The sequence below is a fragment of the Ptychodera flava genome, chromosome 4 (genome assembly GCF_041260155.1).
Source record: "Ptychodera flava strain L36383 chromosome 4, AS_Pfla_20210202, whole genome shotgun sequence".
In the NCBI taxonomy this organism is placed as follows: Eukaryota; Metazoa; Hemichordata; class Enteropneusta; family Ptychoderidae; genus Ptychodera; species Ptychodera flava.
Window position 1 is genome coordinate 38,731,983 of NC_091931.1, and position 16,347 is coordinate 38,748,329.

The 16,347-nt window shown below is 40.3% G+C and overlaps 1 protein-coding gene across 2 annotated transcripts; it reads right to left on the reverse strand.

Annotated features, from left to right (window-relative positions):
- Positions 1-1,959: 1,959 nt before the first annotated feature.
- LOC139131698 (uncharacterized) lies at positions 1,960-12,951 on the reverse strand. 2 transcript variants are annotated; one of them, XM_070697881.1, is made up of 2 exons: positions 12,822-12,951; positions 1,960-5,182 (listed from the first exon to the last, which is right to left on the reverse strand). In XM_070697881.1, exon 2 carries the CDS (start codon positions 5,032-5,034, stop codon positions 2,449-2,451), a length of 2,586 nt encoding a protein of 861 aa, XP_070553982.1. In that variant the 5' UTR covers positions 5,035-5,182; positions 12,822-12,951; the 3' UTR covers positions 1,960-2,448. The 2 variants fall into 2 exon arrangements, with proteins under 2 accessions (XP_070553982.1, XP_070553983.1); XM_070697882.1 differs by lacking the exon at positions 12,822-12,951 and adding an exon at positions 7,352-7,640.
- Between the last annotated feature and the right edge of the window lie 3,396 nt (positions 12,952-16,347).

Sequence of the window (16,347 nt, forward strand, 5' to 3'; positions counted from 1 at the left end):
AACAACCACAGTAAGTCTGGGCAGATTTTAACCACGGCATAGCGCCATGCTTGTCTTTATTTGAAGCGCTAAACCTTGAATAAATGATTGAGTTGAAACTTCCACAACGGTTTAATGTACCTTGTACATGTAAATAACATAGAAAACAGCAAACGATATAAGTTTGAGTTTACCTGATTTCGCACATGACCTTCCTGAGATTGAGTTTTTACAAGAAGATATTTTCCTCAATTATCATTCATTCATTATGAAAAGTTATGAGCTTCGACAAGTAAGTAACCTTCAGCTTGAAGATTTCACAGACATAAACGAAATACATGATGCGCGGTAAAAATAATAACTATGCTACGGAAAAAACCTGTCAAATCAAAATGACATCTGCATCACTACAATGCTTTTAATGTGTAAATAAAAAATAAATAAAAAAACAGAGAAATTACAATTCAAAATTGTCAGTGGAATACTACTCTCGTAAAAGAATGTTGTAGAGTTTAAAGTAAAGTAATGTTACGTTACTCTTTTCGTCACTGAGAAAAGCAGAATAAAGACCTCTTTATAATCAGTTCATACTTTTACGTCAAAACAGTGTTCTACAGTGTTCTTTCTTGTTGCAAATTTGTGCTTTCTTGATCTTGCCCTTATATATATATATATATATATATATATATATATATATATATATATATATATATTATATATGTATATATTATCTCGGACATGCGTACTGTGGTAAGTTTTGTTTGTTTTATTGCATCAACTGCTAAGCCTGATGAAGATGTGCTAGCCATATCGAAACGTTGCTTTAAACAAGTTCTCTTTGGGATTAGAAGGAAGATTTTAGAACAATACGACTTGAAGGTTCTACTAGTCAACGTATTTTGTTATAATTAATATATATATATATATATATATATATATATATATATATATATATATATATATATATATACACATATACATCGACACTATGCAATTGAATATATCCTGACTGAAAGAGGCGACTGAAATATTTGTACTCGGAGATAAAACACAAGTAAAGACGGTGTCTTGACAACAAAAACTGAGAATTTCGATTGAGTTCATAGGCAACACGATCGCATGACATCACTCAAGCATAATCAAGGTCCGGGTCGATCACAACATAAGCGAGTCGCTCTGATACATATGAAATCGGGTTTTGGGTGTCACGTGAGTGCGTTCATTCCCGATGGAAGACTTGTCTTCATAGATTCTGTGTTGCATAAACCCGTAAAGTTAATAACTTCTGGACAATTATCGCGAGCTTTATCCAAGGATGGGCGACGTTGGCTTACGGTTGACTATCGTCATTGCTGGTGAGTTAGACACCGTGAGATGGGCATTGAACATTTGAAAAATTGCAAATTGTACGAGAAATACTTGTCCCGGAGTGCACTTTAACTGACTGGAGTTATCACGTCTCCTGGGAGCTTTCGATGACCTTAAGCGGACTCGCCCTCTTGAGTTCTCGTAATTGACCGAGCAAAGAGTGTGGTCTGTTTGACTATAAAGCGAAGAGATACTTCTATGCGCTGACCGAATGAGATCAAATCTCTGATACTGGCCTTTGTTGACCTTAGGTGCCCTGCCCCTTTGAGCTCTGCGTGACCTTAGATGACCGTGCTCCAATCCTCCAAGGCGATTTTGACATGGTACGGAGCACCAGAAAGTTATTCTAGGTGCATACTTCGAAGGTGCTGATGTAGCTTGAATGCATGTTAGCTAAATAAATTCTAGAGGGTAGTGTTTCACAAGACTAATCTTGATGCCAGCGTCACATTCTGAGAGAGAAAAAAACTGACATGTTTCTTTGATGACCTCAAACAGGCTCGATCCAGTTGATCAATGCAGCCATATTTACCTGCTTAGATAGACTTGGTTCAAGTCGGTGAATTTCTAAAAATAAAATCATTTGCAGTAGTTTCTCATGTGTCTCTCCTATTTCCATACAAACCGATTTGGAATTTGGCAGCCCAGGCCAGGTTTTCCTAGCGATTGAATGCGTTACCTTTGAGTCTGCGCAGTCGTGAGTTAGTTTCCGCTCATTCCGGGAGAAACTCTCCTGTATAGCGTTTACCCAACTCACGCGGTTTTTTTTTCCTCGAGGGTCTATGGTTTACCCCACTCAAACATTCACGAATCACAGACTTGAACCAAGTCTACTGTCTAGATAAAATCAAAATTTGTGGATTAAACGGATGGACATAAAATACAGGATTGATTAATCCACAAACGCAAGAAATTTCTTCGGAATTGCTTTCGACCATGGCGCCACGTATGGCGAGAGTTACCGATTCAGCAAAATTTGCGACACATCTCATAATACCAAACAAGATTTGCTTTTCAACATCTTGCCCACAGTCAGCTACCACAGATACAAGGAAACGACTCCGCTCAACGATGACAAATGGTACAGGAGAGCAAGAGTTCCTAAAATGTACAGTAGGCATAACTTCTGCCAGGTGCTTGGGGACGATACCACTTGAAATTGTCCAACGCAACATGTACCTCCCTTCCTCGATTGTCGATAAAATCATAGAGACAGTCCGACTTTTTGGCGTATCTTGTTTCATTTGCCTCGGTGAATGCCACCCAAAGTTTATCGCGCGTGCATACGTTCAAATCGTCGTCCGAGTCGTGCGATTCTGCGGGATGCGTTGCGTGGATGTCTTCTGGGCGTGCGCAGAACACTGTGTCCGGGCCGAAGTAGAATTTCTGTCCTTCTAAAGGTTTAACTCTTTGGTCAATGTAGATGTGGTCTTGCTCAACCGGTATTAACGCCTGTTCGTTCTTAACGTAGCAGTTTATCCAGGTCGGTAGATTTTTACAGACGATCATTTCTTTGGGTTTGCGAGGCGCGAAAGGCATGCAGCAACCCTCCAATACAGGGTACGAGTTGAGAATATACGCCCGCGATTTGTGAATCAAAGTGTAATACATGGCCATGATGATGACGCCGAGCAACGTGCAACCAATCACGGCGACCAGCACAAGGGTGTCATAAACACTGGAGCCCTTGCCTAGAAAGTACCACAGCAGTATCATCGTGATGTTCTCAACGACGTACAAGATGTAATATTGCAGCATGGTGCCTCGGATTCGCTTCTTGTTGCTGACGTGGAAGAAGAGGAAGATACAGAAAATGCTGTTTGTGATCAGTCGTACGTAGCGAACGTCGTTGAAAATACCGCGATAAAGTTTGAAGTATAGCGAACGACCGAAGACAATCGCCCAGTGCAGGAAAATGACTAAAATTATATAATAGTGGAAAGCGATGGTGAAATACACCAAGGTCAGCGATCTTGCGGCTAACAGCAAACCCTTGTAAACAAAGATAAAAAATATTTGTATCGAATCTGTGCGGGTTTTGTGGTCTCTACCGTGAAAAATAATTTGGATTTCGCGGAAGTATTTCTCGGGGCTAGTCACTCCCCATACGAGTGTAATGAATGAAAGTATTGCACTGATATACTGAATGTACGTGTTATTCTGGTACTTGACAATGACATAAAGATTGATGAGTAGCTGAGGTAGAGATTCCGTCAGACTCTCCATCATCCAGAGCCTGAACAGCAAGTCATCCTCGAACTTCAAATCCAAGTACTTTTTCTGAACCTCGTTCTCGGGCAGATCGTAGGCGACCTCCCCTCTGTTGACTTTTCTTTCATTATCGCGCTGAAATTTCCTCTCTTTGACGTCACCCGTGACGTAGTCGCGGAAGCGTTTGCCAAAGTTATGGGCAAGGACAAACCGCCGAGCGAACACGGCACATTGCATTAGAAATGTATTCAAGAACAGATGCACTACGTTGTTGCACAAAATCTTTCCACACGTCTCCTTACATCCACATTTTGTGTCGTCTTCCGTTTCCTTTGTTTCGTCTTTGATTTCTCCGTTCGGTGCTTTTCCCGCGTGTTCTTCGGCCTCGTCCTCTAGCGTCGCTATGCTGCTGCTGGCCGTGGCATCGGGACGAGCAAGGCCGTCGACAACTTTGAGCGTTCCGATGTCATCCCCTGACCCCAACTGACCAGATCGATAATACACGTAGGAGGGCGCCCTACACGTTCCTTTCCCGTCCATCGTGTCTGAATCGCCGTCACTACCGACGGTGAAATCAACGTCTCGTCCCGCTGACGGATTGTCTCTACCTTCCTCTCCTTGTCCGTTGCTTTCGTTATTACTGCAGACAGTTACACTGGCACTACCTTCTACCGAGTTGTTATAATATTCGCCGGGTATTTTCACGATTACATCCCCGTCCTCTCTCGAGTCACCGCGATGCACTGCAATATCCGTCGTTTCTGTTTTACTTTCCATTTCCACAGAATTTCTACGTTCGACGTTCGAGGGTCCCGACTCAGCACTCATTAGTTCGGACATCTCTGAAAGAGCACCCTCCGACAAGAGTACATCCGTTGTTTCTGCTTTATTTTCCATTTCCACAGAATTTCGACGTTCGACGTTCGAGGGTCCCGACTCGGCACTCATTAGTTCGGACGTCTCTGAAAGAGCACCCTCCGACGAGAGTCTCGATGGAGTTCGTGAAGTGCGATGTCTCGTCGGATACGGGCTGCCCTGGTTCAGGCACAAAGATGTCTTCAACAAGGCTTCCTCCTCTTCCTCCTCGTTCGCAGGTCGGAACTGGTATGCTCTTGTCTCGGCGGATATTCTGCTCTCTCCATCCTCGTCCAGGTCTCGTGATCTGCTCTCTTCATCCGCGCCCTTCCTTCGCTTTCCTTTCTTGCGATTCCGCTTTTCGATGCTCGCCTCTGCCTCTTCGTCCCCGACGGAGATGAAATCGATCTCGCAAAAATCAGCAATGCCGATAATAGCGGGCGGTATGACCAAGAACATGACGCCCAGGATGAAAGAAATGTACCAACCTTCGTGGTAGTAGTTCACGCAAGTCAGAATGTCGAAAATTACGTCAGACAGGACGAGAATGGCTGTCCCCAGGTACCAGATGACGTCGATGAACAGCCAAACACTGTACGGTATAAGCTTACTACACGCCATTTTGTTTTGTGCAGAGACGCACCTGTCTGGGCGGTCACATACTTCTGTTAAATTTTCACCAGAATTGGATCTTTTGGCCACATAACAAATCTCGACTACGTGCGACCAGCTCCATGTAGACTTGCTATTGTACTGTCACGCCGGGAGCCTGAAAACATAATGATATAATAGTGAATTTTTGAAACCGCAAGTATGCTACACAAACATTGTCGTAGATATTTGAAATAATTTAGCCAACAACAATAGTCCCGGGCCAGAGTCTGGCGCACTGATATCTTGCCACTGCAAATATTTCCGTAAATCATTGATGTAAAAGATAATCTAGAAAGAGAAGATAAGAATTCCCGAGAGTTGTACATTGTCATGTATTCTATTTGTACAACGCAAGGTCACCGACCCTAGATTCCATTTGAAATACAGACCATGTTATATTACAATCTCATTGCGCAGACAACCAACTGGCCTGCGGTTTTAGTAATTTAGAATGCATACTGATAGTGTAATGGACGATCCTATACCTCCTCAATATGTTTCGAATACTTATACTTCGGTGGTTGTCTCTTATATCGCGGCATTTAGTTTTGTGTGCCGCCATCTACTCTTAGAAAGAAAAACTTAAACTTTATATCTCCATGTTCATTTTGCGGTTCAAACCTCCGATGTGGATCTTTTTGTTTAATGTGCTGTAATGTTTGTGGACCTCGTTAACATATTTGACATTTTCGCATCTACAAGCTTAAGAACAGAAAGCTTATCGGGTTCAATACCAACTAAAATGAAACTCCAACTGTATTTATCCCTTGTCCGTAGTATTTTTGATTATTCATCCCAGTCATGGGCTGTCACGACTAAGCAATCATTGCTACATCTTGAAGATGTCCAAAGGAGAGCCACAAAATATATTCTTGGATATCCCCAGGAGATGAATTACAAATAGCGTATGATTAAATTGAATTTGCTCCCGTTGAGCTACAGGAGAGAATTAAATGACTGTGTCTTTTTAGCTAAATGTTTTATTGGTATGTATGATTTAAATTTAAGCCAGTTTGTCACATTTAAATCTCCTGATGACACTTCCATGAAGATGCCACTTTTTAAAACTGAATGTTTTCGTCACTCGTTTTTTAACAGAGATTTTTACTCGTGTAGTGTTATGCCCTTTCATGGCAAATCTTCAACAAGTGTTAGGTCATACAAGTCTATTTTATTAAAACATTACACGAGTCTGTTTAACAATAAATTTTATCCTGATAACACTTGTACTTGGGTGGGAAAGTGCCACTGTAAAAATTGCCGTCTCTGTTAATTTCTCTGTTTTGTTTTGTTCTGTTTTGAAATTTTTTGTATATTTTTATTATTGTTATATTCTGCGTTTGTCTTTTCTGTTTTCAATTTTGTATGTGTAACTTGTTAAATGTGTGCTTTTGTGGAGGGTTGCTTTGTTATAGGTGTTAGTCACCTGTGCAACTCACCCTGACTTTATGTCAAAGCTGAATAAATAAAATAAATAAATAAAAATAAATAATCTTACTTTATATACATTACGTACGTACGAATGTATATATGTATGTATGTATATATGTATGTATCTATGTATGTATCTATGTATGTATCGTGTGTGCGTGCATTTGAAGCTATTGTTGTGTTTGTTGTATATATTATCTCGTAGAATTAACTTTCCCTCGGTTTTTCTGTCCAACAGCTTCAATTTACATTCTACAACAAACGTCTCGAATGGATGCTTGTTTACATTGAGTGTAGTAGGCTGGGCGTATTTGTAAATATGTATATCACCGACAGCGACCTCCAAACTCGTGTAATGCCGCGCACTCTGCGGAAAAGGCATGTATTGTATGTTGTACATCTGTCGAAACCGCATCATCACTTTTTACAATGATTTCATTGAATTTCATAGGGAACATACGGCTTTTACATGTAGTGCAAATAAAACCAGTGACATTATTTACAGTTAAGATGATATTTTTGCTATATAAATTTGGTGAAGTGTAATGGTTCTCAAGTCTCGTACATAATTTCCCTGTTACGCCGTGAAGAGAAAAGGCGCATTGCCAGTTTACATGGACGTTGGAACAGCGACATTGGCTAGCACACCACTCTCCGTCCCTCAACACTGCTAGCTGTTTATATCTCCACCCATAACATGCATAACGCGACAGCCATTGAAGGCAGTGCCCACAGTTACTCGTATATGCGGCAACGCTGCCTCCTGTATAACGTTAGTTACGGTACTTGCATGCTTGTATCGCAATTCCATTTGATGGTTGTTACCGATAACATAGAAATTTTGACGACCTACCTCTTGTTTCCACCACTTTCGGACAGTGGCACAAAGCAGAATGTTGTGGAAATGGCGTTCTGCAAGTCTACAGAGAGGAAACGCGTTTTCTATTGGACTTTGACCTGTACGAGTTCGAGGCCGAACATTTTATTACCAGCGATAAACAGAAAGTGTTGGGTAGTCAACGTGCTTTTCAGAAACTCGAGACGCCTCAGTCTATTGGAATCACACATAATTATGAATATAGCAATTCCCTCGTGAAGAGCAAGACACGAATATTTAGAGAACACGGTATCCTGACTCATATACACAGGCGTACGGAATGTTTCCATAGATCGTCGTCGGGAGTGGGAAGTGACGGACACTGCATGCACCGTGAGGCCGAAGGCCGAACCTCGGTACTGTATAACATTACAAGGTATGACGCGGAAAACTCGACCGGTGGCCCGAAACAAACGAAATAAAGCATCTACCTCAAAAAAATTACATCGACCGGTCGGAAATACCTTCAAACTTTCAAATCTTTACTCTGGTTACAGCATTTCTTTCAAATCTGCCAGTTATGGGCGATAATTAACTGTCCGGCGAGTACTCGCACTTGCATTGCCACTTCGCCATTTTGAATAGCTTTTTTACTCCCGTAAGCCTTTGCGAGTGGAAGAGTGACCCCGTGACCCCACACCCGCTAAATTCAACCGTTAACCGTTAGGTAAATTTTATACTGTCAGTGAATACAACTTCAGCTATCTGGCAACAAGGCAATCAACGTAAACGATGGGAAAGTTTATGCTTGTGAATCCCGCCATCTGACATTTGTAAACAAACTCTTCACAGGGTCACTCGTCCACTTGCAAAGGCTTCGGGGAGTAAAAAAGCTATTCAAAATGGCGAAGTGGCAATGCAAGTGCGAGTACTCGCCGGACAGTTAATTATCGCCCATAACTGGCAGATTTGAAAGAATGCTGTAACCAGAGTAAAGATTTGAAAGTTTGAAGGTATTTCCGACCGGTCGATGTAATTTTTTTGAGGTAGATGCTTTATTTCGTTTGTTTCGGGCCACCGGTCGAGTTTTCCGCGTCATACCTTGTAATGTTATACAGTACCGAGGTTCGGCCTTCGGCCTCACGGTGCATGCAGTGTCCGTCACTTCCCATCCGACGACGATCTAGGAAACATTCCGTACGCCTGACTCATATACGGTCTACCCATCACGCTCAGATAAACGCGGTTGACCCGTTTAACACAGAGGTGACAGTTTTCATGGCTGAAGTTGTCCTCTAAATGGGCGTTTCTCGTGTTTTCAGTGCCAGATGACGCGAGTAAAATATAAACAGATCCCTAACACAGCATACAGACTGTGCAAACCAACATATGTATAAATTTATTTATCCGTCCTAAACCCGGTGATATGTTACAGCGAAGCTGAAGTTTGAGCATGCAATTTCGATACACTGGCGAATATGCCATTCTGGTGTACAGGCAATCATGGCGTAAAAATATCAAGGCCACGTTGTAATTTGCGGCGAACAGACTGCCAGTAATAGTAAAGGACGGAAAAGATAAATCGCCTTCCATAATATTAATTTGGGCAGCCCTCCATTCTTCTTCCTCTATTCTCTTTGCAGTTAGAATGCCCTCTCGCTAACTGAATTGAGAAAAGTGTGCGAATGAGTTCTTCAGTTTCCCTGGCCAGTTGACATGGGTATGTTTTTAATACAATGACTCCGATGACTGCGAAACCGAATCAAGAAGGCAACTCGATAATCATGACCTTCTTGAACCCGTCCCTTTCACCGCCTGCTACCACATACCGGCAGGGGGCATGCGCAGCGGCAAATTTCACTTTGACTTCCGGGTTTCTTGTTGAAGTCATGCAATTGCAATCAAGCAATTGGAGATAGAAATTTTGAGATAGCATTGCTTTCCTTGGAGAAACACCTTTCCATCCGAAAAGCATTTACCGAATGTTTTGGGGCTCCGCTATCGAGCTATCGTTATAAGCTCAGTCACAAAATGTTTCACAAGAGAGTTGACACTCAATTAGTTGAAGGAACCTAACGCTCTTGTGCTGAGAATCCTCTGCTTTACGGGGGTGACGTAGACATGAGTCATAGGACAATTTAAAACATGGAATGAAACTAAGGATGCGCTGATTTAGGAAATAAAATGCTGTTTGACCATCTTCAGTCCTCTTACTTGGCTATGCCAACTCTTGTCGATGGTACTTGGTACAACATGGTACAAGGTACAAAAAACGTATGTAATATTCAAAACTAAGTATTTGAAACCAAGCTGACGGTATTAACTGACAAGGTCTCAAAGTGAATTCTATTTTGAGACGTCGTCCATGGGAATCACTCGCTGCATATTTAACAACATACAGTATATTTAAATATGCTCTGATCTATCTATCTATCTACAATGAAATACTCTCTTAATCTATTTATGCATGGATGTATATATATGGAATATATGGATGTATACTTGTTATGTGGTGTATCATGTATAAATGTGCGTACGTGTGTATGCATGTTTAAATATATGTATTTTTATATATATATATATATATATATATATATATGTGTGTATATATATGTGTCTGTCTGTCTGTCTGTCTGTCTGTCTGTGTCTGTGTACATGTGTGTCTATATGTCCATGCTATTAACTAATAAATTTTAAACTATTGAGTAGGGTCGGGTTTAAATCTTAATAATGTTTCTTAAATTTATCCTTATTGTAATGGAAGTCTAGGCTATCGTGAATTCATAATCACAGTGAATTCATCATTCATAAACAAATGCCATGAAAAAAGCGCGTGACTCCCAAGAGTATATGAGATTAGACAATTCCCTTTTACACAGAATCCTTCATGCATACAAATCAAGTTTCTATGGTCATAGATACAGCGCCGTGGCACGCCATACGCAGACACTGTCCTCGGTGTAATAACGCAGCGCATGCTGTACGACCGACCGACCGCTTTGCTCCGGTGTGTGAAACAACCACCTCGCGTACATGTATGTGATCAGCCGATAATTCGACTGACGCACGATTGTTGCTGTTTTTATTGTGCTCTGTTTCGGACGTTTTTTGTTTATGTTTTTGTTTCTCGTTATTCGATCCCGAAAATATCCCGAAAGAAGACAAATTTTCTTAAAACATAGCTAGGGTCTACTGCTTGTCTGGTCTTAGTGGAAGCCCTTAGGTAATAAGTGTATGTCATAAGGAAGCTATGGATGCAGAAACTGACAATGCAGGCGTTGATATGTACTTTGTGAGTGTACAACGTTTCCATACCCAGGTTGGGCGACTTTCCCAAGGTGGCAGAAAATTCACATGATACAACAAATGTCACATGGTAGTCATTCGTATGTCATCTTTAACCCACAACTATTTACATTTGGAACATCTATACAAACAACGTGTGGTCTGTTCAAGGACACAATTTTACCTATCACACTAACACAGATTGACACAGACAAGTCTATACATGCAATTATAATAACATGTCCTTATATATAAATGATCTCAGAGACTTGGTGTGTGATTGGGCAAGCTAACCAACAGAAACCTTCAGCAGGGGAATCGCTGCCCGATTGATAACGATTGATAATAGTCCCCTTAAAATGCATCTATTTCACAGCATATCGGCCAAACTCATCTATCCACGATAAATATCGATAGGCTAATTCTGGTCGGGAAACACAATCATTTCACGATACATATGCTAGTGAAAATTAATAACTCCACACTTCCCCTTGTAGATCTATTCAAACATGTTCAAATATCCGCGCCATGACAAGTTAACTGTGATTTGTTGTTTTACATTTTCTAGATCAACTTCCTTCTTCTTCTGGGAGTGTCAGTTTTTCTTTTTTTTCCTAGTATCAGACAAAAAATTATTTCTATTCCCTTTTTGCGAAATTCTTCCCAATCTCTAACTACCATCACACCACTAAATAAGTGTTAATATTTGACTTAATTTCGCGCATGCTTGTGGTTTCGCCCGCACAACAGTTCGATGCTCTGGGTTGTACGAAAGGCCTTTGCTTGACATGTCCTAACAATATCTGTATGATAATAGCTGTAAATTCAGCCGAAGAAAGAAAAACACACGTTCAATGATGCGCATATGACTTTTAAGTGTGATCACACCTTATTTTTTTCAAGGTAATAGAATTGGCATACTTGACGTATCTTTACATTTTGCCAGTCGCTGTGGTGTGAATGGTCACACACGGCAACGGTGGATGGACCGTGGGTCAAAGTACTCACAGGCTCACTGTTCATCGCCCGATTGGAACAAAATCCCCCGCCAAATTTCTGGGTCGATAACTTTCTCCCTTCGAAACCAGACATGGATAGCAGGAAAAATACTACCTGTCAAATGATGACAAATGATATTACTTTCGGAACCACCAGAAGTAGTAACACAACCTGCCAATCACACTCACCCCCGTGTTTCAAGTCATGCCGTCCATTTCAATGCGAAAAGGCTGTCTCTAATAAAATATTTTACTGCCCGGACTTTTCTTTAAATAGCGTAAAACACATGACGTTTTATTTTTATTTTTATAATCATTTTAAGTACCAGATATTACGAAATCTGTCGTGTGCGTAGGTGTATCAGTAGCTGCACATCTGCATTGCAAAGGCGTCGGTTTTCTTAACTCTATATTTTCGAGTTCTCTGCTGTTTGAACGGGACAGCTATTTTTTGCGACACTTTTTTACTTTTGATCACGATCGAAACGGGCTTCTAATATTCAAGTGTCCATCTGCCATTTTTGCACCCACATGTAAGCTTACCGGTAAGTCCCATGGGTTTAAAAAACTTGTTGTATGACATGCTAATCGGCACGTTTTCATACTAGGTTGGGGCCTAGCTTTAGTTTAGCCACAGATACCTAAAATGTAGAATGCGTTATTTGGTCTAATTTGACACAAGGTGGCATACGGATGAATATAATTCTTTCGTCGCCTCAGATGTAAAGTAAACACGCTAAAATAAGCTGAAGCTTTCGCGCTCGTCGTCTTACGTAATAATACATCGCTTAGAAAATGTTTGTTTCCGACGTCCTACCCCACTGCTTTCGCGACCAGACTGTGTAATCACTTTCTGTGGGTGACTGGCCGTGGAGAGCGTGGGTAGAGGGATGATCCCAACCCGCCCACACATGGTCATACAACTCAATGTAACTCTACTGTATAGACAAAAGCAAGGGGAAAGAATGTAATATACGTTTACACCTTTGGATCATGTAGAATAAGTTAATGTGTCAAATTAAGTGAGGCTGTTATCAACAGAGCGCGGCCTTCCATGCGCAATGACTCATTCACAACTGTCATGAATGCTTCAACACAATGAACGTCACCTTGTGCGCGTTCACATTAACGGAAAAGCGATATTTATAACACTGCAGGCATTTCAGTGGGTTTATAGCGGCAGCGGAGTACAAAAGATAGTCAAGTTAACGATCATGACATACCCTTTTCGGCCAACACATCGTCACTTCACCACGTACCGCGCTGGATGGCTGACCTGATAACGAGAACTGCACCAATTCGTCTGACCTCTCAAAACATATGCAAAACACAGCGTGGCTTATGACTTATGAACCCCAGTGGATCACGTGATCACTGAGCTGAGTACGTGTTAGCCCCTGCCAATATAGGCCATAGAAAGTAATCTACTATCTACAGTAATCCACTGTCTATGCGTGGAGTGTACAACCACAGTCGCCTGTCTTCTAATATTCTGCTCTGCGCCTAGGCGCACTATAGACGTGTGTAGATATGCAAGAAAAGAACACGTCTATGGTGCGCCAAGGCGCAGTGCAGAAATTTAGAAGACAGGCGACTACCACTGCTCACGGAAAGGAGTTGCATTTTTTCGTATCAGAGAACGTCTGATTACTCGAACGAATATTGTGATATGAAAGTGTAGCTATTTTACAATGTCAACTTAGCAGTTTTTTGGAACTTTCATACTTTGAATGTGACCTACTTTACTGACATCTTTTTGCTGACATGGATATGGTAAACTTGGTGTGAAATCAGTATATTCATATGCATATGATATTCGACTTGCACATTCATTATTATCGCCCAGTAAGGCTTGCGTCACAAAAACGGTTTGGAGGTGGTGGGGCTAGAGGAATTGCGATTGAAGTTTTTTTTTTAGATGCCTGGACTCTAATTCAATTATCACCCAATATTTATATATGCAGGATTCTGTCGACAAACTGAATATTATGTGTTTCAGCATGCTATAGCGAGACAGCAAGAAACTGTATTTGATATATTGCATAGAAATATTGAAAAAAAAATATCAACAGTTACAGCTTCCTCCCTGACACTAGGCCTACCTGTTTGGTTTTTACGAAAATTCATACATTTTTAGATACTTTTCGAGATAAAAGTAATGAAATTCTACAAAATGGTCCTAGATCTTGTTTAATTATGACATTAAAAAATATTAACTTTTTATTGAATTACTCACCAAACCTGGAATCGTAAAAAAAGGTAACCAAAAAATTTTCAGGTATCCTCCCCCGAATTCCCCAAGCCCCTCACTGTTTTTTGTGAACGCAGCCTAAGTGTGAATGGAATATCTTAAAGGGAATATTATGACAGAGCAAAACGTTTTTGCAATACACTTCGAAGCAAACGAAACTCGTTGAGTTTTACCCGGCTACGGCACATGCCATAGACTGTTATATATTTACTTTGTAAATTGCCGTGCATGAAATGAAGGTCACGAAATTTACAGTATATATGTACGCTAAATGCGGCATATCCATAAGTGGAACAAAACGCCATCGATACAAATTAATATTGGCTACGTCTTTACAAGTAAGTTTTTCTTCAGTTGCTAATCTAGCTCGAAAAGTGAAGTTAAGTCTTCCTAACGAACGAATTTAGATTTTTTCAACTTCCGCGAGAAATCTGCGCTGTTTTGGGAAAAAGATATTGATTATATTGACTTCTTTATTGTCTGTTTGTTTTCTCTTCAAGAAATCTGAGACGGTCCCAGGGAATGTTAAGTACTATAGGATATATATTATTTATTTATTTATTTATTTATTTATTTATTTATTTATTTATTTATTTATTTATTTATTTATTTATGATATGTGATACAAGCAGGGCAGAGAAGGGACGTTTGAAAATAAAATGCAGAGATACAAGTTTAGCAACCATGCCACAAAATTAAACTGATGTGCTGCAATCGATATTTCCTTATGTTAGTTCGCTTACAGTAATTAACACGTTCAAGTACAACTTCAATCACATTGCGATTTGCAATAATTTACTTTCTACTTGATCATCATATGTGCATTTTCTGAACAAATGAGTCACTTATTTGCATACAAGCAATTATGCAAATAAGTGATTGGTGATTGGTAGGAAGCGAGATGCATAGTTATTTGCGCAGTTGCTGGCTTTCTGTCGAGACAACATTTCCAGTAACCGTTGAAATGTTAGATTTGTGAAGTTAAGTGAAATATAGTACTTTAATTTGGTTAGTGCTTGACGCACCAGTGTAAAACTTATTGTGATGACAAACACTTTCTCTTCTGTGCATGCTCTTATGCTTGTCATCAACCCGCAAGGAAAATAAGCACTGCAAACAACAATTTCAATTTTGCCAACTTCTGTTATTGTAGCAATCGTCTTTGGCAAAAATGAGTCGTGTTATCTTTAACAGTGTAATCATCCTCCACATATGGATACTGTTCAAGTATTAATAGTCAATGGAGATTCCCTTAAAGCCACAAACCTATTCAAAATGCTTGAAGCTTTGAACATATCTCCTCAGAATTCCAAGCAATATCATATCAAGTGAATCAGGTTTACTTGGATCAGACTCAAGACCTGCAATTCATTTCCGATGGGTGACCATCGAGGTACATATTTCTACTTTACAACGTTAAGAGACCAAAACCACATTATCTGGTGTACGAATAAGGTCACAGCTTGTACAGTGGTCAAAATTTTGTGTGGGCAAGTTCATTGAAATTTTGAATTGAGGATAAAAATAGCGCCCCCAGTGGTGATTTTGTAAAATTGAAGACAAACTGATACATTTGAGGTGAGTCTCATAGCTCTATTACACCGCAGTCTGCCACGGTGGTCTGAGTTTTGAATGAAGGTCTTGCCTTTTAAGCCATTACCTGCGCGTTGAATGAACTGTGATTTAAACAAAGAGATCAGCACTATTGTTTTCACCCGAATTAGCTTCGTTGGATAACGTTCTTTTTAGTGAATTGCTGATCTCACATTATCATGCGATGGATACCTTTTCAGTTCTGGGTAGTTACCTTGTCGGTGTCTAGCCGCTATGTTAAAAACAAAAGATCAGTACACATTGCGCCGCATGTGGCGCTATTCACAAATGTTCTATACGCTTTTAAGGGAATTAAGGTATTAACGGGAATTAAAAGTGATTTTTGGATGTATGTTATTTGATTTGTCATCCAAGGGAGGCACAAAATTATGGCGTGTATTTCATATACACATTGAAGTTACTTTGCCTTGATCGATTTATTGTAATGCATTTGATCATAAATTTCCGTAAATTCAAGTCCATCGATCTTTTTTCCATTCCACAAATTTACTTCGGAACAATTACGGAAACTTTGTTTCTATCTGCAGGAATACATTGGCAAGGCATGATTTCTGCTTTTGAAGGTTCCCACGATTACAAACCATTTTAAGATGCTCTTTAACAAGTATGGCGACTTGACAGCGTATTATATGGAAAATGCTCAAAGTATAATGTCGGGCCATGATGCAAGTCAAGTTGCTTTGCACGGTCTTTTCATGGGTTTGCAATCTCCAAGAGAACGGTCTGATGAGTGATGGGTAGGAGCAGATGTGCCAGCATTCTGATACAAATCTATTACGTATAATGGATTGCGTGAACAGGAAACTGTGTCTACTACACTAATATGCCTTGTCGTGTTACTTCCGTTTTTATTACATCAAATCCTCAATTGATTTTCTCGTGAT

What these genes read in the sequence shown, in the direction of transcription:
- LOC139131698 (XM_070697881.1), bottom strand. Translation starts at nt 5,034, where the DNA reads ATGGCGTGTAGTAAGCTTATACCGTACAGTGTTTGGCTGTTCATCGAC.